This window comes from Bombus impatiens, unplaced genomic scaffold (genome assembly GCF_000188095.3).
Source record: "Bombus impatiens unplaced genomic scaffold, BIMP_2.2 scf_0219, whole genome shotgun sequence".
NCBI lineage: Eukaryota > Metazoa > Arthropoda > Insecta > Hymenoptera > Apidae > Bombus > Bombus impatiens.
The window spans coordinates 583,378-610,550 of NT_176638.1; the positions used below are offsets into that span (position 1 = coordinate 583,378).

The window sequence follows — 27,173 nt, forward strand, 5'->3', positions numbered from 1 at the left end:
CGTTAGCGGAGCGCGACTCTCCGGAAATGACGAGCCACCATTTAAAAGAATACTTGCAGCGAGGGTGCTAGTGGCCGAGGGCTGCATCGGTGTCGTCGATGACACGGCCGACGCGTCGTTCTGTTCTTGTTCGCTGTTCGATCCACGTAGAAACGTTCCCGCGGCCAATACGTCGTTGTCCGACGATGAATCGTTCGTCGACGACTTTAGGTACTGTTGGATGATTTGCAGCTTCTCGGGTTCTGCTAAAAATCAGTTTTTGCGTTACCACGATTATGGCTGATACGACGATTAAAAGGAAGAAGCAAAAACGAACGAGAGCTTTTTAATGGATTGTCAACGACCACGGCCGAAGAACGAGCGAATCTCACATCGACGCTTGTCGACTAAAAATATCCGTTTAGTCGAGAAATAAACGTTCATCTACTGCTGTCGCGTCTCGGTTCGATCGTTGGTTTATAATAATCGAGCATAATAACGTGCTCGCTAAATGTCTCGCGAGCGCTTATTTCAGTGGTCGAATTCATCCGATCGCTACGATCTATTTCCTCGGTGAAATAAAATCTCGATGCCGAGTGATAGTCGCTTGTCTCCGTCGGTTCACTGTAAACGCGATCGTTCGTGCGTTTCAACGTTTCATGTTTCGTTGAGCCGGGTACAGACGATTGCGATATTTTCACCTTGCTTTCTGTTGCGTCGTATGTCTGTCTTTGTTGTTTTTAATTAGGGAAACGAAGAAAGATATATGGCGCGGCATCAAAGAGACGCTCGTCTGTATCCGGCCTTTTAACATGACGGATATCATGTAAGTATCGCGTACCACTCACCAAACGCGATGTACAGAGCAACAGCACCTATTCCTAAAAGTAGCAGCAACGCGATCAGCAGAAGAACGAGGGGCCTGGTACACCCGGAAGCCTCGAGAGGATGTGCCAGATGCAGAGTCCAGCCGTGTCTGTGCTTTCGAAGTCTGGCCGGATGCGGGGGTGGTTCTCCTCTGACACTTCGTCGCAGGTTGATGCGATTTTGGGAAGACGGGGTTTGCGTTCGCACTGGGAGGGAGTAGGCCCTCTGGAAAAGTAAGATCGAATCGTTCGATATTTACCGATCGTGTGCATCGGCTACGAAGTCTTCCAGATAAAGTTGCTCGCGATTTACCTCAAATTCAGCCATCGGTACTGCATTCTCTTCGAACCGGCCACGCGGTTCTCCTCGCTAGATATACATTTGATAATAGCTTATCTATTTTCCAATAGTATGTGAGCTTCCCAAGAGCAAACGAAGGCGCGGCAGAAAATCTAGATACCGATTATAGTGAATTTTTTCGCAACAAAATCAACAGTCACTCGCGCGCGTTAACTCGAAGCAGTTTTTCTCGAACGGATATCATTTTCTACCTTGCCAACCTTCGACGCGTTAAATATAACCGTGACGCTACCAAACCACATCTGCAATATTATGTATTATATCTTTTTTTTTTATAGAGGCAAAACCGAAGAGTCGCGAATTACGTCGGCTGTTTAAGAATAGGGAGCGTAAGCGGATGTCGTGCCTTCCGAGGCAGTGGTCCGCGTCCAACTGATTACCGTCCTCGATACTGGTCTACGTTAAACGCGACCCTTATTCCGCTTTCTTTCCAAGCACCGGTAAAATCACCGCGATCGATGTTCGATCCTTCGATCGTATATCGTGTTGATTCGAAGCGCAATGTTCGATGAGGGAGAAGGTGTCGTGTCGCGTCGATTTCCTTTGCCTGTACGCTTACGGAAGACTCGCCACTTGTACACCACGCAGCGACACGCTGCCTGCCGGCCAACGATCATCGCGTCTGGCTATAGATAGACGTTTTCCACTTCCGTTCCGTTTTGTTCGTTTAGGGCGGACAAGCGCCAGACGCTCCGAAAGCAAAATGAACTCTCGTCTCGTCGAGGAAGCGATCATCGACAGGTCAAATTTCCCAGTTATTTATACGACGCGATCCGCGTCTGCCAATCCTTTCGATAGCTACATATGCATCGAGCAATAGCTAATCGCTGCGTGTTTTTTTCAATTTAACGTTGCAATCGTACACGTCACACCGAGATTACGGTTTTTTTCCCTTTGAAACACGGGGCAAGGACGCGAAAAGAAATGACGAAAGCGAATCATGAGATTGCAAACTATATATAGATATATCGTGAAACAACGAAGGATACTTCCTTCATCAATGGTGTGGCTTCTCTGTTTAGAATACAAATGAAATGGTCAAAAGACTTCACCGATCGTGCGATCAAAGCCGAGCTTCGTTCGACCATGGTGAATCGCGCAATTTTTCATTCTGTTTCGGTTTCAAATTACGCACATGGATGACTCACGGCTCCGATATGATGTGAAGGGAATAACGAACGAAAGATTCAAAATGCGCTTCGCATTTTAGCCGTGAACAATCATCGACGCTCGTCGACGGATAGAAATTCGTAGTGTGCAAAGTCTTCTCTCCCCTTTTTCTTCCCTTTCGATCCGTTATTTCCCGAACCTCAACCTGCGTATCTTTCAGTACATGGGTACCCGTGCATTGTTTCGTATATGTTGTTTAAATACAGGCGTATCTAAATGCACGTGTATTAATGTATCCGTATTTTGACCCTTGGGATTTTTCCCCATATTATTTCAGTCAATATTTTGAAGTACTCTAAACCTTTCATTAATTTCGCAATCTTTCAGATTTCTTAAATATCTATGTACTAAAAATCACATGAATTAAAATACAGATATGTTAATACACGCGTATTGAAATACACATGAGATAGTGTACTGGTATCCATGTACTAAACATGTCCGGATGGAGGTAAGGTTTACGTGCATTAAGTATATAAGTAACAGGTGTATTTACATAATCACGATATCTGTTTTTAACGTTAATGAACTAACGAATTAATCTTACAGTTGAGAAACAGCATCAACAATAAGGATCGTCGAGAAGGAGAATCGTTTTCGCTCATTTGTTACGTAAAATTAATAAATACATATTTATATTGGGTTATGAAACTTACGTCTACTTCTCTCATTTCTAGATATAAATCTCTACCAAATGATACAGCGATATATGAGTTGCTAAACAAAGTCACCTGTGATTCGTGAAAACTGTTTTACATAACGTGTAAAGAAGCAGAGAAAAAGTTCTTCTCAGAGGGAAAATTTATTGTTTATTTGACTATTACTACAATTATATACTAGATATCTTTTTCAAAAGAGAATTCTAAAATGTGTTCTAAAATGTATTCTAAAAAGTAATTCTTAAAAAGGGATTTATTGAGTTTCTCAAATGTTATATGACCGGGACAGCGCGAACGCAGTCCCGACTATCAAAAATTATACGCCCGAGATACCCACATTAGGGGTATTCGCAAGGGTCAGCCTAACCGTAGTGCAATGGAAAAGCCTCGCCCTGGAGGAACCGCCTTCTTGATCACGGTAACCTCTGCGCCAGGTAAGTATGCTTTCCTTCGCTTCAAGTCCCGATTTATCCCAACTAACGATCGAGATCGCAAGCGAGAAACTCCTACTTCTCGTCGCCATCTAGCGGCCAGTCGAATTTTAAGCTGCGCATCGAGGCAATAGTTCTCAACCTAATCCCGTACTGCTGGCAATTGTGCTCAACTTATCCGCGCGCGTAAACGAAATCGATATCTCGCATTAATCGAAATAAGTTTAAAACTCCCATAATCTGGGGGCGCGAGTATGTAGATTTCCAAAGATTAATATCCAAGGCGTTGACAAGTGAGTGGTTTGTAGATCGAAGTGGATATATATAACTCCACCTTTTTTAAATATTTTAAATTTTACTACCAAAACTTATCTTATGTGCAGTGCCTACAAAAAATATCTCCCTAATTTTCCGCTGGAACGTCACTTTATTAGGTACTCGTCGTATTAAATTCTTGTAGTAGTAGTAGTAGTAAAGTTAATAAATGATACGAAATTTGATACATTTGGATCTAATTAAGTAGCACATAAATGTTATAATTAATACAATATTGTGCAAATATTTATTGTAGCCACTGTAATTTTCTCCACTTCTTATTCTGTGCAGTTAATTAATTTGACTCAATTAATGAACGAATCAAATGGTTTCGAACGACACTCACCTGAAACGAACCGTGTTCCTTGGCGTCAGTGAAAAGCATCGACGCCCCCTTGGTGTACCAACGATCCTGCGAATATATGGAGTTCACTCTCATACCCGGCCGGTTCCTTGCCGAGCCGATCAAAGCGTTGTCCTCGTTGATCTCCGCCAAATCGACGAGATTCGCGCAACCGCTTCGCTCGTTTCTGATCAGCTTCACCGTGCTCGCTGGGGATCCGCCGACTTTCTCAGAAATCGTGAATACCGAGGGTGAATTGGTAGCCGGCATCGCGAACTCGTCCGGCTTCCTGTTCGGGCAGCACACAGGTAGCATGGTGAAATTGCGTGGATCGAGGATAGTTTGCGAATCTTTCGAACCCGATATTTGCAGACGCTGCTGTTGCTCGTTGTTCCTGTCTTTTCTCAGAATCGTTTCGCTCTCTTTGTCAGCGACTTGGTGGTGTTGGTCATTGCTAGACGCGGCAGCTTTGCTTCGACAATGCTTGCAATCCTTCTTCCTGCGCTTTTTACTGGGTCTGCATTCGGATTGGAGCGTGATAGACTGCGCTCGAGACGAGAAAGCGTCGTCGGTGAAGGCGACGATATCGGCATTCCACGTCGCAACTTCCGTATCCTCGCGGCGACCGTCGATTCTCTTTCCACTCGTCCCACGAATGGAGCAGCTACCGAGGGAAGTATCCAACCCGGTGCCACGTCGAAACGGTAACGTTAAATTACGACGGAACGTTCCAGCGATCTCTTCTCTATCCAATGATCTCGTCGTAGCGCTTTTGCAAACGTATTCGATGGCGTTCAAAGGTCGCCGAAGAGCTTGATCTTGGTCGATCATAACTCCGGAATGCTTCGAGGGATTCTCTACACCGGGCAGAATGTCCTCGTACACGTGGCCATCCGCGTTCGACACCGCGTCATCGGGCGATAGCTCGTTGCCAATCGTATTGAACGAGAACGTATGCGAATCATGGCGAAACTCTCGCGAAGATATCGGCGTTTCTTCGCTTTTTGGCTGCTGGTGCTCCTCCTCGAAACCTTGGTTCTCCATCTGCATAGGAAAAAAAAGACAAATACTGTTATCCCGCGTCTTCATTGAAGCAACAACGAAAAACTTTTTGTTGCCTATTGTTGCTGCGTATTCGAAATACGTAATGCCCAACAAATATCAACTTGTGGAAACGTTTTGTCCACACTGAAGCGACGCAATCAGAGGAATATTTGGGTTTTGTTTCGATTTTCAGGGACGTTCATTTCTGTCGTAATCTGTTGCTGCGTGCTTTTTTATTTTCGTTTCATCTTTGCCGCTCCGGACGGAAACAGGTAACAAGCAACAACTTTTTTTACTGGCAACAGATACATGAAGGAACATGGAACGCGAAACGTTGCACAACCAGTAACAGTTTCAACAAACATAGAGGTAACGGAAAGTTCCTCATTGCTGCCTCAGTGAGGGTGCAGCTTTGGAGGATATCAGCGAGTCGATATACGATGGACTTTCGATCTCCAAGTTCGATCACGCGCGTCGTCCTATCATGAATAATATTAACTGATTTACTCGTTTGGTTTCGACGAGTAGGTTGATCGATTCGTGACAGTTCGTACTCTCTACGAAAGGACGCCGTGTCCAGAGTTAATGAAATGTTTCGTGGGTCGTGTTGACCCTGCGTTCGCCAATTATCGTGTCCTCGATGAGCACCGCGTCGCGCGCTGCTCCATTTTTTCCACCGGATAGCTCGCTTGGGGAAACCAGCTGGCCACGACTTGTCCATCGAATTTTTCGTTTATCGAATGTGGATAGGGAAACCTCCTTACGATCGTTGAACTGCGTCGGTATCGCGACCAATTGTCATTGAAGCATATAATTTTAGAACACTGAATTCTATTTTACAAGGGCAACGAATAAACACGATATAGGAATATGTGTAAACAGGCGATTTTTACTAATAGCGATGAAAAGTATCTAGTGTAAACTTTCTTTTCGCTATAGCCGTATATATTTCGTCGCGACGATCGACCGTCCTTTCGTTGCTTCGCACCGTTTTCCAGTTTCAAACGCTGTTTTCTCCATCTTGAAAATAATCCATGATTCATTTCCTCGAAATCGTGTATCGATGGGTAGATTTTTCCTTCGGACAAGTTACGAAACGCAGACGTTCGGTCGTCGGGGGAAATTGTAGGCAGTACGTTTGGAGCGACAATTAACGATCGGCAATCTTCGAAGTTAAGTAAATAGCGCGAGGGGCCGTAAATTGAACGGCGAAAGCGTCACGCGGAGAAAGAGAGTTGCGACGAACGAGGGAGCGGAATTAAGCGTCTCGTTGGGGAGCATCCCGACGATTGTCGCAATTATCGCGACTTGACTCTCCGATTGATCCCGTCAAGCTCCTGACGTCATCGACCTCGTGGATCTTCGGTGGATCTTCTACGATCGTTCCATCCGCGAACGCATACCGTATCGTTCTCATCTCGACCCGACTCCGCTCGACTCGATGATGCCTTTCATTGCCCTGCTTTTACCGGACCAATTTCGACGCATTCTTCTCCACGCGGCAACTTCCCATGAAGCGCAACCTATAAAGAATCTGGCGATGGTATCGCGAGTGAAAGGAAATGTTCGAATCGGTGTGACGAATGTAGCGGGAGGCAATAAAATCAGGAAGCGATAAGCCCAGACTCCCAAGGAAGATCGACCGATCGACAGTTCGGTTGTAGTTACGACGTCTGCGACTCGACGCAGTTAATCTCCGGTTTTCTTATTAAGAACGGAATCAAACGCCGGAATCCAGGGCTAATTCCGTGTATCTATCGGCTCAGATCGTGAGTCAACGGTGTGTCCATGGTGACGCATTGCTCGCCTAACAGGATCGCGTACAGCCGGTTACGCGTTAACAAAAGGAAAACGCGTTTTCCTTCGAGTCATCGAATGGCGCGAAAAGAATCTCCGATGTTCAACGAACGCGAGGATGACTCGAGTTCCTATCACGCGGAACCGCGTTCACAAACGCGAGAAAAAAATCCTACGACAAGAAGGACGAACCGTTACCTTTCTTCTTTCGCGCGGTCTTCAAAATGACCTTTGACGAGTTACTTTTTATTAGATTTCCTACATCCGACGTACGATTCTCGCTCCACAAGGAGAGGAGGTTTTTCTACCTGCAGATAATTTTCAGGACTTGCTGCCAAATATGATGGTTCGATACACCTTAGGGCGTATACCATAATCATTTATTCTTAGCTCGTGCTTAAATTTCTATATATACCGTGTCTTTTCCTCTCCTTTTTTTTGGATATATATACGTATACCTTTCCCATACGTTATATATTTTTGTACTAAACAATTTATCCCGTAAATAAATGAACGAATGAGTAAATAATACACGGCGATGCCATTTAAGATCGACGTATCGATTTCTGTTTAAACGATACGACTAAGGTCAACGAAGGGGTGGAATGTTTAACCGTTTTTGCCCGATGAAGAGGAACAAAAGAAGTGAAAGGCAGGAAGGAGCAAAGGCGTCAATCGGTCAGTCGAGCCGACCGGTAGCTAATTAGTTCTCATCTACGCTTCTAAGGCTGCCCTCTCTTCTTACGTTGCACCGTTCTGTTCATCGTGCGCTCAATTAGAGGTTAACCAATTAACGAACGTACGGATCCGCAAAGGGTTGAGGCACAGCTGGCGCCAAACCCCTTTGCGCTTCGGTTCCTTCCGGCGATCAACGATACCGATTCTACCGAATACGCGAGGCACTTTCCGCTCTCTTTACACACGGAAAGAAAAGGAAAAGAAAACTCGAAATAAAGGAATCGTCTTCGCGTTAGTAAGCGGAGGTCTCGGAAACCAGTAAAAGATGCCGGTTCCTCGATGAATTCGTTCCACTTCAGCGTGTGCCGTAATTGGTTCGGTCGATGATTAATCGAGATCCGATTTCGACAGTTAGGTTCGCGCGCAGACAATCGGGAATGAAAGCGCACGAGACTGCACGTGTGTCGTTCTGCAGGGTAGCCACAATTAGTCACGTTGCGAAGACGCGTGCGATCATTTGCTCGTAAATACAGCGTCGAGGGTCCTTTCCGCGTCGTCGAAGCAGTGCAGCTATCTGCAACCTTTTTCATCTCATAACGCACATAATCTAATTACTAAAATTCTACGAAGCACTAAAAAATATATTATACATATTTGGTTCAGGATAGGGCATCCACACCGAATGACTATCGTTGCTTTTACTTGACAATCTAAAGAGAAGGGATCAGTGCCCCTAAGTACATAATCGGGTATTGCATGTTTCAAAAATTCTGGCGGCACGATGCGCCGCTTGGAAATCGAGGATGTAAAGTAATACGGGAATTTCGCAAAAATTCGCATTGGAAAAGTTACGTGTACTATGGTCTTGGAACGAAAAGAACGATCGTTGGACGATTCACCGCGTCGGAAGAAATAGTGGAATCGGGCAGCAGCTCGGAAATTGTTCGACCGAGAAGACCGGTTGTTTGGTCGCACGTGCGGTGCCATATGTCGATGCACGAGCTGTGCACCGTGGGCGAACGTTACGCACCGATCAACGTCGCAGGTTACATTGTCGATTCCGACCGATGATCGAGGATATTTCGAACGAATGCATCGCGTTGAATCGGCCGCTATGCCAGCGAGCTGTTTCGCGATCAAAAGCGCCAACGGCTATCGATATAATCGTGACCTGTTTTGTGCTATTAGCATTTCCACGCAATCCAAACTTGAATTCTTCAAGGAAAGGATCGCTATGACGAACCGCGACTTGCCGCGTATTTTCCCGCATTCGTTTCGAATTCTTTCTACGAGCAGCGGATGTTAAGGATATTTTACACGTAACCGACGAATAGCCGCCAACGGATGGAAAGTGGAACGGACAGCGTGCCTTTCGCGAACGAAGATAAAGAAACCTGGTAGGGCAGAATGTTAAACGCTCCGTGTCGTAGCAAGGGTAATTGCGAACGAAGCCGTCACGGTGAGGAACACGAAAAAAGAGAAAGAAAGAGGAAAATCAAAGAGGACGGACGATGTTGGAACCGATGATCCGAGGATCGCGTTCGAAAGAATGGAAGAAGGCACTGCCAACCAATGGGACACACTCCTTGGAATCATCGCGGCAGATTCCTTGGCAACGATACTCGGCGTTACTCGTTGCTGTTCCATTCTCGTGCAACGTGATAACGAGGAAGCATCAATGCCGCATTATGCGAGAACGAGCAGACATCGTACAGCCACGATTCGCTCAGATTTTTCAAGAAGAAATTACGACATAGATAAGCCCGTTTCTGCGGCACCGGATCACGACTATTAATTATTATACGTTTCGTTGCTCGCTTGTTATCCTGCCTGTCTTCGTATTTGCTTTGCCAATTCGTAGACGTCGATTGGACGAACCACCGTTGGATACCAAAGCTCCTCCGCGAAGTACGAAGCATCCCTCCGCGGAGGCAACCGCTATGTTTTTCCGTTTGTCATGCAACCATCGTAACCACCGTAGCGAGAAAGGAGAAGCTAGAAGGGAGAAAAACGAAAGAACAAACGCCTCTTTGGTGAATCATCGTAGCTGAACTGCGTGGGAAACGGTGAAACACGTGAAAATACGCAACGACTAACGAACACAGAAAAACCAGCGACCCGATATGTTAATGCGTTCGATAACAACGCATTCGACGCATCGATTACGTGGACAGTTGCGATATCCTGTCCACGGAAACTGGGACGTTCTTAATGAACCGAAATTCTTTCGCGCGCATTTCATTCGGTTCGCGTCTGCGCGTTTCCCCATCCTGTCATATGTCGCCCCCTTCTCTCCAAGGAAATTTCAAAATTATTCGCAACGTGGCTTCGTAATTGCAAGATTTGTGGTTCGCAACGATGCGGTTCGAACGGTTTGCGTTTAAATCGCAATCAAGTTATCAATGGTTGGAACGTGGTTGAAAGTGATTTACGCGGTGGTCCGCAGCCTTCGTCTAAATCTAAATTATCGGTTTGACAGCCAGGCATCGCGAAACCAGACGCGCCGTTAATTAAATCATTGCGTCATGAAACCGTACATGATTTTGTACGGGAAGCGAGTACTATGACTCCCAACTTCGTATAGTCTGTATCATACCCCTTCTCACGACCATCTCGCAACCCCTCTCGATAGGGGATGTAGCTCAGTGGTAGAGCGTTCGCTTTGCATGTGAAAGGCCCGGGTTCGATCCCCGGCATCTCCAACTTTTTTCTCGTTTCTGTTATATTTATTGGCTTTATACGCTGGTATTATGCTTGCCCTCGATTCGACCATATCCTACTGGAAGCCACAGGCTATATCGTTCGCCGCTAAATTAATTGCTTTTCAACTAGGAAATGAATGGTCGGCAATGTGCCGTGGTACAAAGGAATTATATAATACGTTACGTTTCGAAGGAAAATTAAGAGCAAGTCCGTTCGAAGGAGAGGAAGTCGATACCAGTTTATTATTATTAACGATTATTTTTATCTCGTTGAGTCGGCAGCCATGTCAAAGTTATTTTATTCTCTCGTCGAATTAAGATTCCGCTTAAAACCAACGAGCATGCGAACAGTTGGAGGCTCGGCTTATTACACCCCTAATAAGTGCTGTACAACGCGTCAATTATCCGGTAAGTATAGGGTCGAAAGCTAGAGGATATTGGCGGTGAGAGTTGGCCGATGACTGCACGTCACTGGCATGCACACAGTCGTAATTTATCCAGTCGGCTATAATAGCCAACTCTGGATCTCTGTATACACCAACACAGTCATGGGTATCGTATTTTTTCTTCCTCGACTCCCTTTGCCACGAGCAACGCGAATAAATCATCAAATTCATAGCTGACCCTACCCCCATTTCCGACCATCCCGAAGAAATCTTCGCAGAACGTAGAAACGCGGTACCCGAGTCTCGATTCGTTCGAATGGCCGAACCTTGCACTGTCCCGTAGGAAACTCGTTTGAGTCGACAGCGACCGACTACATTGCCAATTCCACGTTTACCATCGGTTATCGAACAAATGAGATTGAATTCGACTACGAAACGGTGCGATTCGATGGCGTAACGAGCAAGTTGGAATTATCGTTGCGTTAATAACGATTACGACAACTACGAGGACGAGGTCGAGATGGAGGAAGGATAGGTTTCGTGACGGAATGGCCTGATATCTTCGTTCTTACACGAAGACTAGAGAATGTGCCAAGATTATCACGCCAATTAGCAAGCGCTTCCAGACGTGAGTTTCTAACGACGCTGCGATTTCAACCTTTCGATCCGCCTTTATCCGTAAACTATAAACTAGGCGCTTTCCACGGCAAATGGCGCAAGAAGAACGTTCCTGAAAAATAACGATTGCGAACTGATGCAACTAAATTTCGATAGACTCCAGATTCTTCCATGTTCGAAGCGTTTCACGAGGTTACCCGATTCGCCGTGACACCAGCAGGAAGCTCTTTTGATCGCAGCCAAAGATATAAATACACCGAGTACGAGCGACCAGAGCTGAATTGGCCGCACAGAGACAGCACTGCTTCCCGACCTTACCTCATACTCGGTGATCGCAAGATAATTCGTTCGGCGGTACTTCTTTGCGAACCATATGATCTCTTATCACGCGATGCGCGATAACTACAAGGTGCGTAATCTATTTCAGCGACGCTAATCGCGAAGATGCGAATAGACCGATTTAGCGCCGGAGACGCTTCTCTTGTTTAAAGCCACGCATGGGATTTGCGTATGCATTGCTCGGACAAAGGAATTCACCAAGAGAATAGAAAGTGAGATCCACGAGTTTTCCTCGGTTGTCGAGAAGCATGCGTCAACATTAGAGTTGACGAGTAGGATTCTTAGGGTAATGGCCAATGGGTTCGAGAATGTCGGGCGTGCATAGTACCAGGGTAAAAGAAAAGAAGAAAAAAAGAAGAGGAGAGAAGGGAAAGAAGAAAAAAGAGGCGACCAGCTGACAATGGGACGAAAGAAAACGTTCCGCTCGGCCGCGCTTCGCTAACCGAGGCGAGGGTTACGCGTTCGCTTTTATTTACACCTGGCGCGTACGCGTACGCGGCTTGGCACCCACGCAACGCTGACTCGTACACCGACTATGCCTGCACCCGTTCCGTTCGCCCAGTTTTTCTTCATTTAAACCTATCGAATCCTAATCGTGTCATCCTGCAAGCCACTCCTCCTCCAACGATGCCGCTGGTCCGTCGCATCGGCAAACGCAAAGTGAAACAACGAGACTCGCGTGGTCTTTCGATTCAATATCGCTAGATATTCGATGTGGCTAGATGAACTTTCAACCGAGTTAGGCGGGTATATCGCAAGCAGTTACAACTGACGCGGTATAAATAGGTTGGCGTCGGTGAGCCAAATCCAGGAAAAGTTCGTGGTGGTTCGGCTGACTCCCAGCGGAAACGGAATACGCGGCGTTGTTTTCGCTTTTATCTTCCATATCGTTTTTCTATTCGCGATACTTTCCTAATCCTATCCGGCCCTATGTCGAGTCGACATTGCGCTTCATATGTAATAGTGGAATATGGTGTAACATATAATGCGTATATACAGTCGGAGATAAAAATTAGTAGGACAGGTGTTCACAGTGGAAGTACGTATCAACGAAGTTTAATCCAAACTAGTACTAGTATTATTACGTAAATCCTTATACTACATAGACTATTTAGTAAGTAACTGTAATTATTATTTATATTTTTATATAAACAATACCTATTTTCACTACCTGTCCACTTACATTTTTATCCCAGACTGTATATCCAGCCATGTTCGTACAAATGTTATTGTATATGTATATATACTGTATATGTACTGTACTCTATATATATTGTATATGTATATTATATATGTATATATGTATATCGTATATGTATATTGTATGTTGTTTGCTGCTAAAATATTGAAGTAGCGAAATACTGTACTATACCGACTTGACAAAATCAACGCGGACCAACTGCAACGAAAGTTCGTGAATGTCGTGGACCGCGAGAACTTAACGCTTCGGAGAATCTTTCGAAACGTAATTGTTCGATGCTCCAAATACTCTGCGACTTTTTAATTCCAGTTGACTCGTGTGAATTTTCAAAGGCGGATTAACTTGGAATGTTAACGAGGCGTTCAGGGTACGAGTGCACGGTGCTCCTCCGATGTACTCGAAACGCTCGAGTGTACGCCGTTCCCAACAATGAACGAACTTCTTTGTTCGAGAAGACGATCACCAACTACTGCGCGATCGCTGTCAAGTCCTCGACTACGACAAAAGCTAACTGTAATCCCTTATCGTACTGTAACGATCGATTCGACGTTACATCGCGGTTAGCTTTGTGCAGAATGAAGCGTGACGCAATTTACGCTTAGATCGAATTTTTGCGTTCACGACTCGGCTAGCGAAACGGTCGACCAGCCAATTCAACGAACGGAGATCGTGAGACCGAGATACCGTCCTGTATCCATGTTCCATGTTACGATTTAACTAAACGATCGACCACTCGTTTTTGTCAACAAGAAAATATACCATTTTTTTGAAGGTTAGGTCTTGTCCTTTGCAACCGATTTCTGGGTTGTTAGAGATAGTAAAATCGGACCCGAGTCGTCTTCAACGGACATGAAATAAGGAAACAAAGAAACGCGGGAAACTCGATTGTACGTGTGTTTAAAGCACTCGGGACGAACTAAATCCTCCTGCTGCTAGTGATACTATACGCGAATGCGCATACAATATGCATAAGCCGTGCTAGTTTGTGTACAGCCGCATGCACAAATGGAGAGAATAATCGTTCGCCGGGAAAACATATCGAATAAAGTATAAACATTTCTGAATGATTCAGCGATGTTTGGAAACGAGGAAATATAAATCTATCGTCAAGGTAGCATAAGCAACTTTCCTCTGTTTAACAATTCTTTCCAATAGTAGGAACTGCACAGTCGTGTTATTTCCCGGAAACACGACGAGATTAATGTACTGAGCAAAACATGAATTGGCAACGCACACTTTGTCGAATGAATGAAACGAGAGAATGAACAAATACAATTATTGAACGTTTCGACGTTACGTATTTACTTTGCATCGTTGAAACAAGTGACATAAACATTTTCGGTAAGTAAAAATGCCTTTTAACGAATGCCACTGTCATAGAATTCAATCTATCGCTATATAAAACTGTTTGTATTCACCTTTGGTTTGTCACGGTAATCTCATATTCCCCGAAAGTGATCTCTCAGTGGAGAGGATAAAGACAAGGCAGCATAATCTAAATACTTTGACGAAGTTTCGAATCCACTGGGCTAATCGATCGGTAACTCGTCGATCATCGTTACTGTTCACATCCATAAAACGTCACATGTTGATCCCACGCGCGTTCTCCACTCCGACAACGTGTAGCCGTACTCAGCGCGCACTTACCACGCATCGACGCTTACGCACCAAATGCCGCGCGCACTGTGAATGACGCGCGATGCGATATGCCAGCCTGCTAGTCCTATGGTTGTCAGGTATACAAGCCATAGTAACCAATCACCACTCAGCCATTCGTTTCGATAACCAATCAGGTTTACAGAATTTTTTACACGTAACAAATCGAAGAATAATTTATCGATACACATATGTATTTGTATTTTAAAAATTTTCTGTGTCAAATTATCGAACGACTTCTGTATCGAAGACTTTAATTAATATTTTTTCGATAACTATCACTTTAGCCATTTTTTTCTTGTGAAAATTACTAAGTTGTGAAACTTAGATTCAAATTTGTATACAAACGTGTTCAAATGTCGGAAATATTAATTAATTTCCCAATTATCGAAATGTTTAAAAATCATCGAGATAACGAGTTACCGATTGGAGGTATATAATCGTGCACCGACGGATTCGTGTGTAGTGAATCGATAATGTCGCATGTGACATGAAAATGATAAGGGGGTGGCAACCCTTTCGCGGGATGCAGGAATCAAAAATAACAGTTACTCCTAAACTTGTTATAAACGAAGTCATTGACGAAAAGGTAATTTTTGTTTAAACGGAAGACAGTAATTCTAAAGAAATTTATCAAGAAATTAAATGAAATTAAATGATGAAATTAGAAAATATAAATTTTTATGTGTTCTGATAACCATTATAAATGATTAAAGTGATTAAAATTTTTTTGATTATCGATAACCATAATCCATAATAGAAACGCATTTTTACACAGCTTGCATTTTGAGATAAATTTACATGATTTTCTTCTATTTATTATTATCGTGCTATTTATGAATCATTGAGACTTATTGCTATTACAATGTTCGTAAATTAAAAACGTAGGGAATATTAAGTTTTTTCCAACAAAAAATACACGCTTGGGAAAATATTGAGGGGCAAAAATCATAAAACTCAAGACTCGGAAATTTAAATTAGAACAGGAAGGAAGACAGGTTGTTCTGCAGCTATTAGTAGATATATCATAAAGGAAATCGAACTACATATATAAGGTGGCGCGGTGGCATGCATTTCGTGTTAGAATTATGGTGCAAGCTGTAGGCCGCGTGTTCGTTGTGCCCGTGATGACAGCACTCCTGACGCTATTCGTCGATCAAGTAAGAACGACGATGAAGAACCGTTTTAATGATGCAGCTCTCGTAAACCGCTGCAGCATGCTATAGCTCTGTAGAATGTTAGCGCATATCTTGTGTACCAGTGTCTCCTTGTTCTATTCTGCTTGACCTGAGGTCGATCAATACATCGGTTTTACGCACGGCTCGTCCGTGCCTAGGGCCTATACAATGAACTCTTGTTCGTTGTGTTTCTCATTCATGCGTAAGTCTTTCCTACATTCGCTTTTTTTTATAACAACTTAAAATGTTATATTTTTCTCCATCGAACCGACACAGTGTACGACTAATTGTTGCATCGTATACTTCCTCGCGGCGGATATAATTCTTTGTAGTCGGATGATCTCTGACGGGTACGAGAGTATTGATGGAATTTTGGTATAGCAAGTATCGTGACACTTTTCATTAACAATTCGAAATTTTGTCGAAATATTTAGTTTTCTTTATTTATTAACTGATTCCTCGTTTATAGAGAACATTACACAAAATATTTAGAAACATTCGCATGTGTAACATTTAGATGTAATAAATGTTCTTCAAATTTAAATTCAATTTAACGTATTTTTCTATTAAATAACAATTATCTTTTTTTCATTCATATTTAGGTGTCTTCTAGGCTGTGCAATGGGGGGCACGTGTAAGTCTTTGTATTTTCTATGTTTTAACTTACTTTACATAATCTGTAAAATAAACATGTCACAATTAGCTTGTAATTTTTAGCTGCTCTCCTCCAAAATACTGCTGTTCCGGTGGCTGTTGTTACGCTGTATTTCAGCTGCACTCTGCATCAGACATGTTTAATTTCTTGATTTGGACATATTGGTATTTATGGTCAGTGTCTTGTTCCTTGCTTTTATTAATCTTTCCTAAAAAATCATACCTGTTCCAAACATTGTGCTATTAGGGCAGCGGTGCTTGTTGGATTGGCTATAGCAGCAGCATGTGGCTGCTGGTTATGGAAGCGCCACCATTCATGTCATCATCGTGCCTGGTCTCCAGAAATAGTAGAAGATTTTACTTCTTCTGACAGAGGATCTTCAGTATCATGGTATTCACCACCACGTTACAGCCGCTCTGGTTCCTTTGTTCAAGCATTACCACCTCCATATAATGAGGTATATTTATAACATTTATGGTATATTTGTGTTGTTCCTGATTCTATATTAATATACTCAATTTTTAGGTTACAGCCAAACCAAATCTGTACCCACTAGTTATTGGATATGATGAAGGATCTGGCAAAGGAACCTCAGGATTTGTAATGCGTTATTTCAGATCACTCTCACATGCAAGCACGCTAGATTCGTTAGGTTCAAGTTTTATATGTAATATGGTGAATGAAGCAAATACAATAATTCCACCACCATATTCGTGTAATAATAGTGTTGACGAGTTGTCCGCAGTAGAATGTGCGAGAATGGATAATATTGATGTTGGATCGGTTGTATCATTGGCTAATCATAGGACTACCTCTGACATATCGAGTCTAGCTGCTCAATCTCCGTGTTCACCACCGCGGGCTACTAGTCCAACGATAGAGGTATTTATTACATCTGAGTCACACACATACACACACACACATAATTTTAAAAATAATTATATTTGAAATATTGCTTTCAACACTTAATGCTATCTTTCAGTTACGTGAATTGTTAGACAAGATTCAACAGCTACCCCAACTACCTAGTGGGCATAGCACTGTTTTGTCTTGTTACCAGAATCGGCCACAAGTTTTATGTACGTCAAATGCAAACGGCTCTACGCAACGGCCTCTAAGTCCAGGGGACATTGGAACATGTAAAACTAGACGGACGCGAGGAAAAATGTATATGCCATTGGGACCTTCAAGTTCGAAGAACAAGACTAAACGATGGATGTCGCGATCAGCGCCAACGACACCTTCGGGCACAATACCAATGTCTTTTTTGCCTGGACAAAGTAGACGACCTTCCGAAACAGATAATAATAATCGGCAAGTAGTTCCTTTGCTTTCGGAACAAGATGAAACGGAGAGCAATAACGTGGATCAGTTGAACGACATTCCATTATTATCCGAACAAGAAGAAGACCGACAGCAAACATGACGTATGGTTTAAACGTGTTTCGGGTTTACGTATTAAGAAAGGAATCTATTCCAGATAATGTCACCCTACATAATCTCTATATTTTTAACATGGCTGGTATACTCTTTATTGCAACTTTGTACGAAAAGTTACTGTGTGTAAAACTTCGGTAATTGATTTCGTCCAAAAACAGATATTGCCTGTGCTCCTAGAAAAGAGAAACGTTTACTGCTGTAACATAATTTTTCGTTTTACAAACAGCAGGTGCCATAGTATCTTTCCCTTTTTCTAGCGAGTCTTTTAAACTGAAGCGGTACGCGATAGAACGATAAATGATAATGTACTCTTTAAGCTCTGTGAAATAGCATATAATTAACTTACAGAACAGTTACAGAAACACGAAGAACATATTACATGAAACGTTACAATGATAGATCTTATTTAGAAGTATTTAAGCCTTACTCGTTGAAATCTTGGTCGAAGTATGTATTTTATACATCGAATTTAATTTCTGCCTAAAAACGGTAACGTGTAAATGTAAGATATAAGTTAAGAAGTTATTTATTGCATTGATAAGTTTTAATCGTATACAGTATACAGTAATACAGTGTCCATCCAAAAGCAGCCAGCCAGAAAGAAGTTAAGGACAATATACGAGTTAAAATAGTACGAGTTAAAGTGTGAATGAAACACGGAAGAGTCAAATTTTCACGAGTCGATGTACAATATCAATTCTATTGAACGATAAAAAAAGCTTATGAAAGGAAAGTTATCGCAAGCACAACGATAGCAGAGTATTGATAATTTTATTTGAAATGATAGATATGAAACGAAAGACGCAGAATAATACGCATGTAACGAGGTGAATGAGACCGATATAAGCGCCGAACAGTTAGGAAGAAACGATAAATCTGCCGTGTCACGAGAATCCCATTCATAATCATAGAATTTAATAAACATTTGTTACAATCATAAACTTTATTCTTAAAGATGTAAATGAGAAACAGTCACTTTAACTGATGAGTACTACATACTCATTCACTCACACACCCTGTATCAACATGTATTTTTTTATAAATCGGATACGAAATAAATCCAAGCTTTTACGAAATTGTTGCAACTGTTACCGTTCCCATTGTTACCATTTAAACAACAATTAACGTTATAATAATAAAGATGTTTGAAATATCTTTATACTTTATTAACAATATTTTCCTCAATTTCGTTATATTATCCTCTAAAAGAAGTATCTAGATCTTTCACTTTAGTTTTGGGATGATAATCAATATTTTAAGCGTTTAGACATAGAACGATTGTAAAGCGCGGGAAAATATCGAGAATCGATATTTGAAAAATCCAAACAAGGGATCTAACCTCTAATTTAAACGTTAGTTTAAAATGCGTCGTACTCGCATGCTACTACGGTAGTGTAACATTGCCGATTTATAAGAAAGCCAAACAATGTCTGTAAGTATAAAAAATATCGTTTTTTATATTAAAATTTCGTTTATAAAAAAAGCATTGGTGATTGGTATGTTGGTATTTTACAGGCGGCGAAACAGGTAAAGATTCGTTATTTTAATAACATAACCTGCAAGCCGTTCAACTTTATTTGTGTTCTTTATAGCAACAAAATGCTCACGGAGAACCGAAAGAAAGAAAAAAGAAAGAAAGTATTCTTGATCTTTCAAAATACTTAGAGAAAAATATTAGAGTGAAGTTCGCCGGCGGAAGAGAAGCTGCAGGGATTTTGAAAGGCTATGATCCTCTCCTCAATTTGGTACTGGATAATACCACAGAATACCTGAGAGGTGATTTCACTAATTGTATTTCCTCGTTATATGACTATAGATATTTATTGATGTGTTTGTTTTTTTTAGATCCCGATGATCCATACAAATTAAATCAGGATACTCGTATGTTAGGTTTAGTTGTATGTAGGGGTACATCTGTTGTACTTATTTGTCCAGTAGATGGAATGGAATCTATCCAAAATCCTTTTATACAACAAGAAGGTTAAAAACTACCGTCTTTTCTTTGATTATCACCTTTGACAAGAAATTTCTTAAATAATCTGATTTCAATTAATTTTTTATAATGTAATCAAATGTAACTTATTTTACATTGTAAACTATGTCAAGATATATAGCAAATAAACATGATTTTCCTACAAAAATATAAATGTGTGCTCTTTTAAATAAATAATTTAGTAATTTGTCTTTAGTAATAACGTTGCTTTGTACACAACATTGGTATTATTCCATTCCAAATTCATTCCTCAACCAAGGATACTCTTTAGGACAATCAAAACATGTATGTAAATAGCGATACGATTTAAGAACTCTACTTGGTAATTTGCAACTATTCGGTAAATTGCAAGCGATTTCGAACGGCTGGAATTTTCGCCAGTTACATTGCCACGGCTTAAACGTTTCAATTGCATTTAAGGATGTTGGTTTACGCATCCATTCGATTACCTGATAAGTCGTTATGAAGTAGACGTCGTTCAATCGCAGTACGTCGTCCGTAAATTTCTAAAATTGATCGATATGAATAGTAGCTGCAAAATATATTGTCAGAACTATAGTATTTACTTACACTAAATGCGTAAAAGTACGACGGATTTTGGAACCAAGATGCATGAAAATGTAGACCCAGAGGCGCACGGTTGCTAAGGTAATGTTTTTTAAAATTCAGCATCAATATTTTGTATACATCTTCACCTGACAAGTCCGAAGGACACGAATCCATTCTTGCGCAAGTGTATTGCTATTAAAGGCAATTATTTTCTTTATTTTCCTTGCCATTCGTAATATGTTATACGTTGCAATATACACGCAGTACGACATTATCGAAATAGTATCGTAAATAAAAAGATCGTTTAATATTTGATTATAAAAGCTTACACCTGCCAAAAGTTGATTTATTGGTAGTTCCCAAACACCTGGATACGCACGAGTTGGGCAAAGTTGCTCGAGACCTACGCAATTGTGCGGAGGTCTGTAGTCCAATGTATAAGGCCATACAGGTACATTGGAAAACGGCGCTAACATGGACGAGTCGTAGATAAATCCAAACTCTGACATCATTAAAAACTGTCGATTCCAACCAACTCGTAAAAATGGCGTTCTCAAACCTATTGCGTCAATTATCGCAGGTCATCTTTAAAACATCTTTAAAAAGACATAATCAAACTTAATCTTCTCGAAGGAATTATTGCTTGCCTTTAATATCTTCTAAACGAACTGCAGCATATTTATTAATAATATTCGCCACACCGACCATTTCGTCGAACCAGTCCTCGATGGTGGCATTTCTCGACCACCAATCTTCCGGTCCTCGATGCCTACATAATTGAAACCATTAATGCATGTGTTACTTGAGATCATCCGTTCAATTCTAACAAGAATTTTTACGTGACGGAGTGCGCGGCGATTTCGTGTCCAACGTTCCATAAATATTGTACGTCTCTATAATTAGTATACTGGTGACTGACGTAGAAAGTTCCTCGAATAGGACATCCATTGGGATTTTTTCTATCGTTTGAAAATATTTCTAGAAGCAAAAGCAGAAAGTAGATAAGTGATCAACTTTCTCCGGATGAGAGTACTTATTTGGTAAAACAGTATTGCGCCTACTAGAGAAAACCTCAAAATTCTCCGCGTTTACGGCATCATCAAATGTAATTGTTATCATTTGCGGTACCATCGATGTCGTCAAATTTCCAGGAATTTGCGTTCCGTCCTTGGAGCACCAACAATTCGGCAACTGACATTGCTCCGGGTTACAAGGTAGCGCGCCATTTGGATCATCTTGAATATCTATGAAAAGTTATACTTTGTGCATCGGTCGCATTGGAAACTATGCCAGATATCGAATTGTTAAACGTTCCTTACCGCACCAGCCTTCGTCGGAACCATCTGGACAATCAACGCTTCCATCGCAGAAGTACGTAGCTGGGAAGCACGTACCATCCCCGCAAGCTAAATGTTTCTCTCCGCAATCACCGTCCTCGAGGAGCGGTCTCGGTGGTTGCGACTCTGTAAAACGCTTAAAGAATTTCCAATCACCATCCGATGTGAATCGATAACGCATCCCTTCTATCGTTCAACTACATCTGCGTTCCTTTCTAATCTTACAAAATTTCAAATCATGTGTACCTGACATTACATCGCAGTTGTCGACGTTCGCCTTGAAATCACATACTTGTCTGGAAACATCGAACAGCAACCCCTGAGAGCATCTGAATTCGAACACTTCGTTATCTGCGAATCAATGAAAAGATCCATTGAAATTGCGTGTCGATCTCGCAAACGGTGAAATGTAATACAGTAGTATACAGAATTACCTAAACAAAGATAATACTTGGCACATTCGCCAGGCGACCAAACATTATGCGCCGGTGCATTGGGATTTCGATAAAACTTGTTATCGTCGATACACGGTGTGTCTTGTGATTTCTCTTTTCCTAGTGACGTGTTCGCTAAAATATACGGAAATTCAATCGAACTGCGACTTCCTGCCAAAACTATCTTCGTTCTGTCTTTTCGGTGAGCTAAATATGCTGAATGGATATAGAACGCGACGCGCACTGCGTATTGTTCCAAATTTGCAACGAAACAACTGGTCTGACTAGCCAACTCTATGTTATAAAACTTTCACGATTCCCTTCGAATCATCGAAACAATCATTCTGCAAGAGAAATCTTGTTATTTGCCCCGATATATTTTCACCGAGTCGCAAAAACGGAAGTGAAACTTCCGGTGTGCGTCGCGGTTTGACCGCGGAAACTTATCCGTTTCGAAGGTATTCGATACTGCATTTGAGAGATAGGAATCTTACGAACACTGGTAGCAATCAATGGTTTTCCCAAGTTAAAATTGTCTCGTTGAATAAAGATGGATCAACGTCTCGCGTATAAATCATACAGAAAGAGAGCGATGATCGCGATCGATCTTGAAATAACAAATGAATCGCGAGACTCACCGGAAAAGAAGAGCGCGAGCAGGAACAGAGAACGCAGCTTCGATTTCATGTCGATCGCTCAGACCGAAACGTTCCGTTTCTCGTTCTTCGTACGAGAGCTCGCACTTTCCAACTGACACCTCCTTCCAGAACCGTGCCTTATATGATGAGTATTCGCTTTGCCCGTTCATCTTCCGCCTCGCTTATTTTCACTAAGTGTAGATCGGGAAATGTAGAACAACGGTTGCGTACGGACTGTACAACTCGCAAATTCTTTGCGATTCAATTATCAAACAATTTATATGTAACATAGTGTGTCTAGTTCTATTTCCAACATAATGCATGCAACCGTAAAAGCGAGACCATGGACGCAACGGTCGAAAATTAGAGAAAGCACGAGCAACGATTTTCAACATTTCACATCTAAACGCAGAGAGAAACAGATTTTCTTTGGCGAGCCAAACGAACGATGATGCAATGCTACAATAAATGTATTGTTTTACAATAGACATGTACACATCTCTGTTTAGCTGATCTGTTTTGACGAGCATTGGGATTTCAGAAGGTCGGAGCGTGAAAACACACGTGCTAAGCGACTTTGTCGACGTGGTCAATCTGTTCCAGATGACGGTTCTGCTTGCGTACAATTCGGAGATATATTTAAAAGATCTCCCTCTCGCTCCTAATCGCTACTTTGTACTGTAATAGCTGTTCCGTTAGCCTTGAATATCGTAACTCCGCTTAGTTTGTATAAATCAATGTCATGATCAATGTGCATCAACTCGTTAACTTTATCGTTTTAGAAATGGACCATTTATCTCTGTATTTCGTTTCTCTTCCTAAAAAATAAAAGGTTCCTCACATTACCATCGAACTGTCTATGTGTAAACTGGAGCATAAATAACACGAATGACGTTCGTCAGATCTGATGTTGACAGGCAGTCCTAATTAACTGTCATCAAAGAACGATATAACTCATGATTTACCAGAGACTTTTGTGATATTTGTGTAATTGTTGCATTGTGTAAGGTAATAATCGTTTTCGGTAGAAAAAATCAAATCATTATTATCTTACAAACTTATACGATGCAATCATTTCTTCTAGATGGATTGCATTTTGATCATTTATGTAATATGTACATAGATTTTGAATTAATTACGATATTTTCTTATGCTACAGCTTTCATCTGATTAGCTTCAACGATGTAAAAACAGACGAAACCTAAAGAAATATCATATAATATTATCAATCGATGAAATTGTCTCGACTAAACGAAGAAAAAGAAGGGAGATAAGCACGAACAAGAGATGGCGACCGATGAAAGCTGGCGAAAGCGATTTACTTTCAGGCAAGTTCGGTGACTGTGTCATGGTGACACCGGCACCGGCACCACCTGAGCCCCTTCCCTGTGTCGTCCTTCTCTAAGGAGGGGTACTCTAAACTTAGCTACAACTCGAGGAAACTCGACTCGAATTCAGTGCAAAACCACCATCCTCTCGAATCAGTTTCTTCATAGCCATCTCGCGGTTACCCCTTGTGTCTTCCCTCGCATTCGGACGACAGCAAGATAACCTTGCGTTCTAATTGCCTTTATACATCCGATCGATTCGTTACCGATAAAAATATTGGGAGGAAGAAAGTAACGCGCGATCAAAAAGGAAAAAAGGTGGCGAAAAAAGAGAAATAAGATCGCTACTGACAGAAAGACTCATCGGATAATGGCTTACAGCTGGAACAATCGAGTAGATTTCATTGTAAGATTTCTTTACGGTTAGTACGTGGTTATTTTCGATAGAGTGTGCATGATCGTACCTTGGCTATTGCACAAATAATGTTATTATTGTCTTTAAGTTGAGAGCATGTTTATCAGAGTGCTGTTATTGTCCAATTATCAATAAAAATATTAATGTGTGATTTCTGTGAAACTGATAGATCCTTGTGGGACTTCCTCCTTTCAGCATCATCACAGGAAAAGTACATAAAATATGTATCGACCATTGGTCCCTGTTCGAAGTGAACTTGTACGTACTAACAGGTTTCTATGTACGGAATATAAAACAAGGAGTTTTGTACTTGAGTTCTAAAAAAACGAAACAGAACGAACAAATAATTCTGTTGGCTTCGAGACTGTCATGCATGTTTAGGATGTAGGTTGACTTTAAAGTATACCATGCCGCCTTCGTAACGCCTGCAATTGGTTGATGCCAAATTTAAGCTTAGCTCTAATTTGTTTTATGGAACAATCTGCCTGATCTGTTTTTCAACATTTTGCTTAATAAGTGTCCTGATTGTATGCAAACATTGTATCATTAACACCCTATGACGTTGTAACAATCACAAACTTAATATCGTATTACGTGATAATGAACCAACCTATTTACAAAAAATGATGCGTTCTTCATTGATCTTGATCGATCCGAATCATAATTCGGAGTTTAACAGACATGGATATTTGATAATTTGACTCGTAAGAAGTCGTAATAATCGATGTATAAGAAAAGTCGATAACACAAAGTCGTAATATCGATACGCGAATAAAATCGATAATTGATTCGATCGAGCGATCGATGAAATTTCATAACGATTATCTTTTGAATGTAAAATACGAATTAGATCGAACGATGCATCTGGGGGTCGTGCACTTGGTGATGAATGTCGACCTCTGCCAAAAAGTGAAATATTTGGAGCGCATCCAGCTATACAATAACAAGATTTCCTTAAAAATAAATTGGCACCATCCAATTGATTAATTGGCTGCTATACACGCATTGACTTTTATATTTTGCGCGAATATAAACTCGACTAACAATCGGTAATTTTCACAATGTTCACCATATTCAGACACAGATAACAATGGCATATTGGAGAAACACGATTTCGAATGCATGGCTCTTAAGATGACTTTGATCGAGGGAAAAGGAGAATTCAGTTACGGTCGTTATCAGGAAAATCTGCACATTATGCTTTCTTTATGGGAAGAAATTGCAGAGCTCGCCGACTTCAATAAAGTAAGATCAACAAAATGCCAGATTGCTTCTACCAATATTTCATTTGCATTTTTTTATTCAGGATGGTATTGTAACTATCGAGGAGTTCAAAGAAGCAGTACAAAGAAGTTGCGTCGGACGAAAGTATCAAGATTTCCCACAAGCGATGAAAATGTTTATCGACAGTCATTTTAAAATAGTAGATTTAAATGGTGTGTACATACATAAATCGATTCGTCGTTCATCCAGTTTGTTTGCCGTGTATCATTAATACATTATTTTTTCGTTTTTAGACGACGGTGTAATCGCTGCCGATGAATTTCGCTATAATTGCGTAACAAGGATTCCTGTAGACAACGTAAATATTTTGGACGAAGCGTACCAAAATCTTCTTAATGTAAGATCATGTTACAAATCACTTTGAGGGGTAACGATTTAAAGATCACCTAATCTTATCTGCTATGTAACCTTTCTGTTGTAATGCATCTATACATAGAACTGCTTTTGATACATTCAATCTGATAAATCTGATCTGAAATTTATTAGTTTGGGGAACATAAGATTATCTTTTAGGAATAGTTTTAGAAAATCTGTAAGTAAAATGTATTTCGGTAGTATCGTAGATGAGAAAAGAATTAATAAAGTCACGGATACAATTGAATTAATTTTAAATTTAACATAAAGAACAATAGCTTGACAATTTGCCAAGTTTGATGGTTGTAATTTATTTCCGGTAGTCAACGGAAGCATGTACCAATCATTAAAGGTCTTTGTAGAACAAACTATTATACAATTTCGATTTGATTATACTCTTAACATAAATTAACATTCGTGTAATCTTACAATATTTTATGCTTCCATAAACATAGGAATATAAATGCTACATAGTTCGAAGAACTTCTTCGTTTCTTATCTTGTTCAATAGTATATTCATTCGCAGGATGATGACCGAAGGCGCGGAGGACTAACTTTATCGCGTTATCAAGAATTGTACGCGCAATTCCTTGGCAACCCGGACGAAAATTGTCCAGCAGTTCATCTGTTTGGTCCTCTGCATGCGATGGATTAACTAAATACATATATTTCGGAATGAATGACGATTCTCACGTTGCACGTACAAAAGACAATCCTGTTGTATTTAATTATTATTATTAATTTATGTAAGATGTATGATACACAATAAATCCACTATTTTATTGTAAAATCTTTCTGGTCTATAAGAAATACTTGCCAACACTGTTCTTCCACGATTGTTAAATCTGTTCTATATAAAGAATACACAAGACACTTGTATTGTACAAACAGAAAAATTTTTATTCATATTACGTGTTAACACAGTATCGTCGTGTTGATCGGACATCTCTTTGGTAGTATCGCCATGCTTTGCTCGTCACAAAAATTTAATACTGAAGATTTTGCAATGATATGTTTATGACA

At 41.1% G+C, this 27,173-nt stretch overlaps 5 protein-coding genes and 2 non-coding genes across 15 annotated transcripts in view; 4 read left to right on the plus strand and 3 right to left on the minus strand.

The window, feature by feature from the left end:
• LOC100742341 overlaps nucleotides 1–14,586 on the minus strand; it is a 17,721-nt gene extending 3,135 nt beyond the window's left edge. The window contains exons 1-4 of the mRNA XM_033319952.1: nucleotides 14,308–14,586; nucleotides 4,128–5,168; nucleotides 828–1,071; nucleotides 8–245 (exon numbers count right to left, since the gene is read on the minus strand). Coding sequence (XP_033175843.1) covers nucleotides 8–245; nucleotides 828–1,071; nucleotides 4,128–5,168 — 1,523 coding nt within the window. The 5' untranslated portion in view covers nucleotides 14,308–14,586. The remainder of the gene's footprint in view (nucleotides 1–7; nucleotides 246–827; nucleotides 1,072–4,127; nucleotides 5,169–14,307) is intronic.
• On the minus strand, nucleotides 3,316–3,477 carry LOC112212581. The gene has a single exon (XR_002946416.1). It is a non-coding gene; the product is annotated as a U1 spliceosomal RNA (small nuclear RNA).
• Nucleotides 10,275–10,345, plus strand: TRNAA-UGC. Its single transcript has one exon. It is a non-coding gene; the product is annotated as a tRNA-Ala (tRNA).
• A 996-nt stretch (nucleotides 14,587–15,582) lies between the features above and the next one.
• LOC100747923 lies at nucleotides 15,583–18,894 on the plus strand. Of its 5 annotated transcripts, none has more exons than XM_033319955.1 (7): nucleotides 15,712–15,925; nucleotides 16,000–16,103; nucleotides 16,326–16,357; nucleotides 16,441–16,551; nucleotides 16,625–16,835; nucleotides 16,904–17,260; nucleotides 17,361–18,894. In XM_033319955.1, exons 4-7 carry the CDS (start codon nucleotides 16,514–16,516, stop codon nucleotides 17,802–17,804), a joined length of 1,050 nt encoding a protein of 349 aa, XP_033175846.1. In that variant the 5' UTR covers nucleotides 15,712–15,925; nucleotides 16,000–16,103; nucleotides 16,326–16,357; nucleotides 16,441–16,513; the 3' UTR covers nucleotides 17,805–18,894. The 5 variants fall into 5 exon arrangements, with proteins under 5 accessions (XP_003488221.1, XP_033175846.1, XP_024222308.1 ...); XM_024366540.2 differs by having other exon boundaries at nucleotides 16,000–16,073; XM_003488173.4 differs by lacking the exons at nucleotides 15,712–15,925; nucleotides 16,000–16,103 and adding an exon at nucleotides 15,583–15,705.
• Nucleotides 18,895–19,110: 216 nt separating this feature from the next.
• LOC100748043 (U6 snRNA-associated Sm-like protein LSm7) lies at nucleotides 19,111–19,959 on the plus strand. 2 transcript variants are annotated; one of them, XM_003488174.4, is made up of 4 exons: nucleotides 19,111–19,250; nucleotides 19,334–19,345; nucleotides 19,411–19,594; nucleotides 19,664–19,959. In XM_003488174.4, exons 1-4 carry the CDS (start codon nucleotides 19,245–19,247, stop codon nucleotides 19,801–19,803), a joined length of 342 nt encoding a protein of 113 aa, XP_003488222.1. In that variant the 5' UTR covers nucleotides 19,111–19,244; the 3' UTR covers nucleotides 19,804–19,959. The 2 variants fall into 2 exon arrangements, with proteins under 2 accessions (XP_003488222.1, XP_012239116.1); XM_012383693.3 differs by lacking the exon at nucleotides 19,334–19,345 and having other exon boundaries at nucleotides 19,128–19,250.
• On the minus strand, nucleotides 19,832–24,056 carry LOC100742468. Its single transcript, XM_012383680.3, has 10 exons — nucleotides 22,770–24,056; nucleotides 22,132–22,266; nucleotides 21,944–22,048; nucleotides 21,680–21,823; nucleotides 21,422–21,604; nucleotides 21,200–21,338; nucleotides 21,008–21,129; nucleotides 20,690–20,919; nucleotides 20,382–20,552; nucleotides 19,832–20,317 (listed from the first exon to the last, which is right to left on the minus strand). The coding sequence occupies exons 1-10, from the start codon at nucleotides 22,816–22,818 to the stop codon at nucleotides 20,039–20,041; spliced, it is 1,557 nt and encodes a 518-aa protein (XP_012239103.1). The 5' UTR covers nucleotides 22,819–24,056; the 3' UTR covers nucleotides 19,832–20,038.
• A 150-nt stretch (nucleotides 24,057–24,206) lies between these two features.
• LOC100748161 (sarcoplasmic calcium-binding protein 1) lies at nucleotides 24,207–27,173 on the plus strand. 4 transcript variants are annotated; one of them, XM_033319967.1, is made up of 6 exons: nucleotides 24,207–24,519; nucleotides 24,682–24,770; nucleotides 25,591–25,757; nucleotides 25,819–25,948; nucleotides 26,030–26,133; nucleotides 26,677–27,173. In XM_033319967.1, the coding sequence occupies exons 3-6, from the start codon at nucleotides 25,635–25,637 to the stop codon at nucleotides 26,803–26,805; spliced, it is 486 nt and encodes a 161-aa protein (XP_033175858.1). In that variant the 5' UTR covers nucleotides 24,207–24,519; nucleotides 24,682–24,770; nucleotides 25,591–25,634; the 3' UTR covers nucleotides 26,806–27,173. The 4 variants fall into 4 exon arrangements, with proteins under 4 accessions (XP_033175858.1, XP_003488223.1, XP_012239113.1 ...); XM_003488175.4 differs by lacking the exon at nucleotides 24,682–24,770; XM_012383690.3 differs by lacking the exon at nucleotides 24,682–24,770 and having other exon boundaries at nucleotides 24,207–24,503.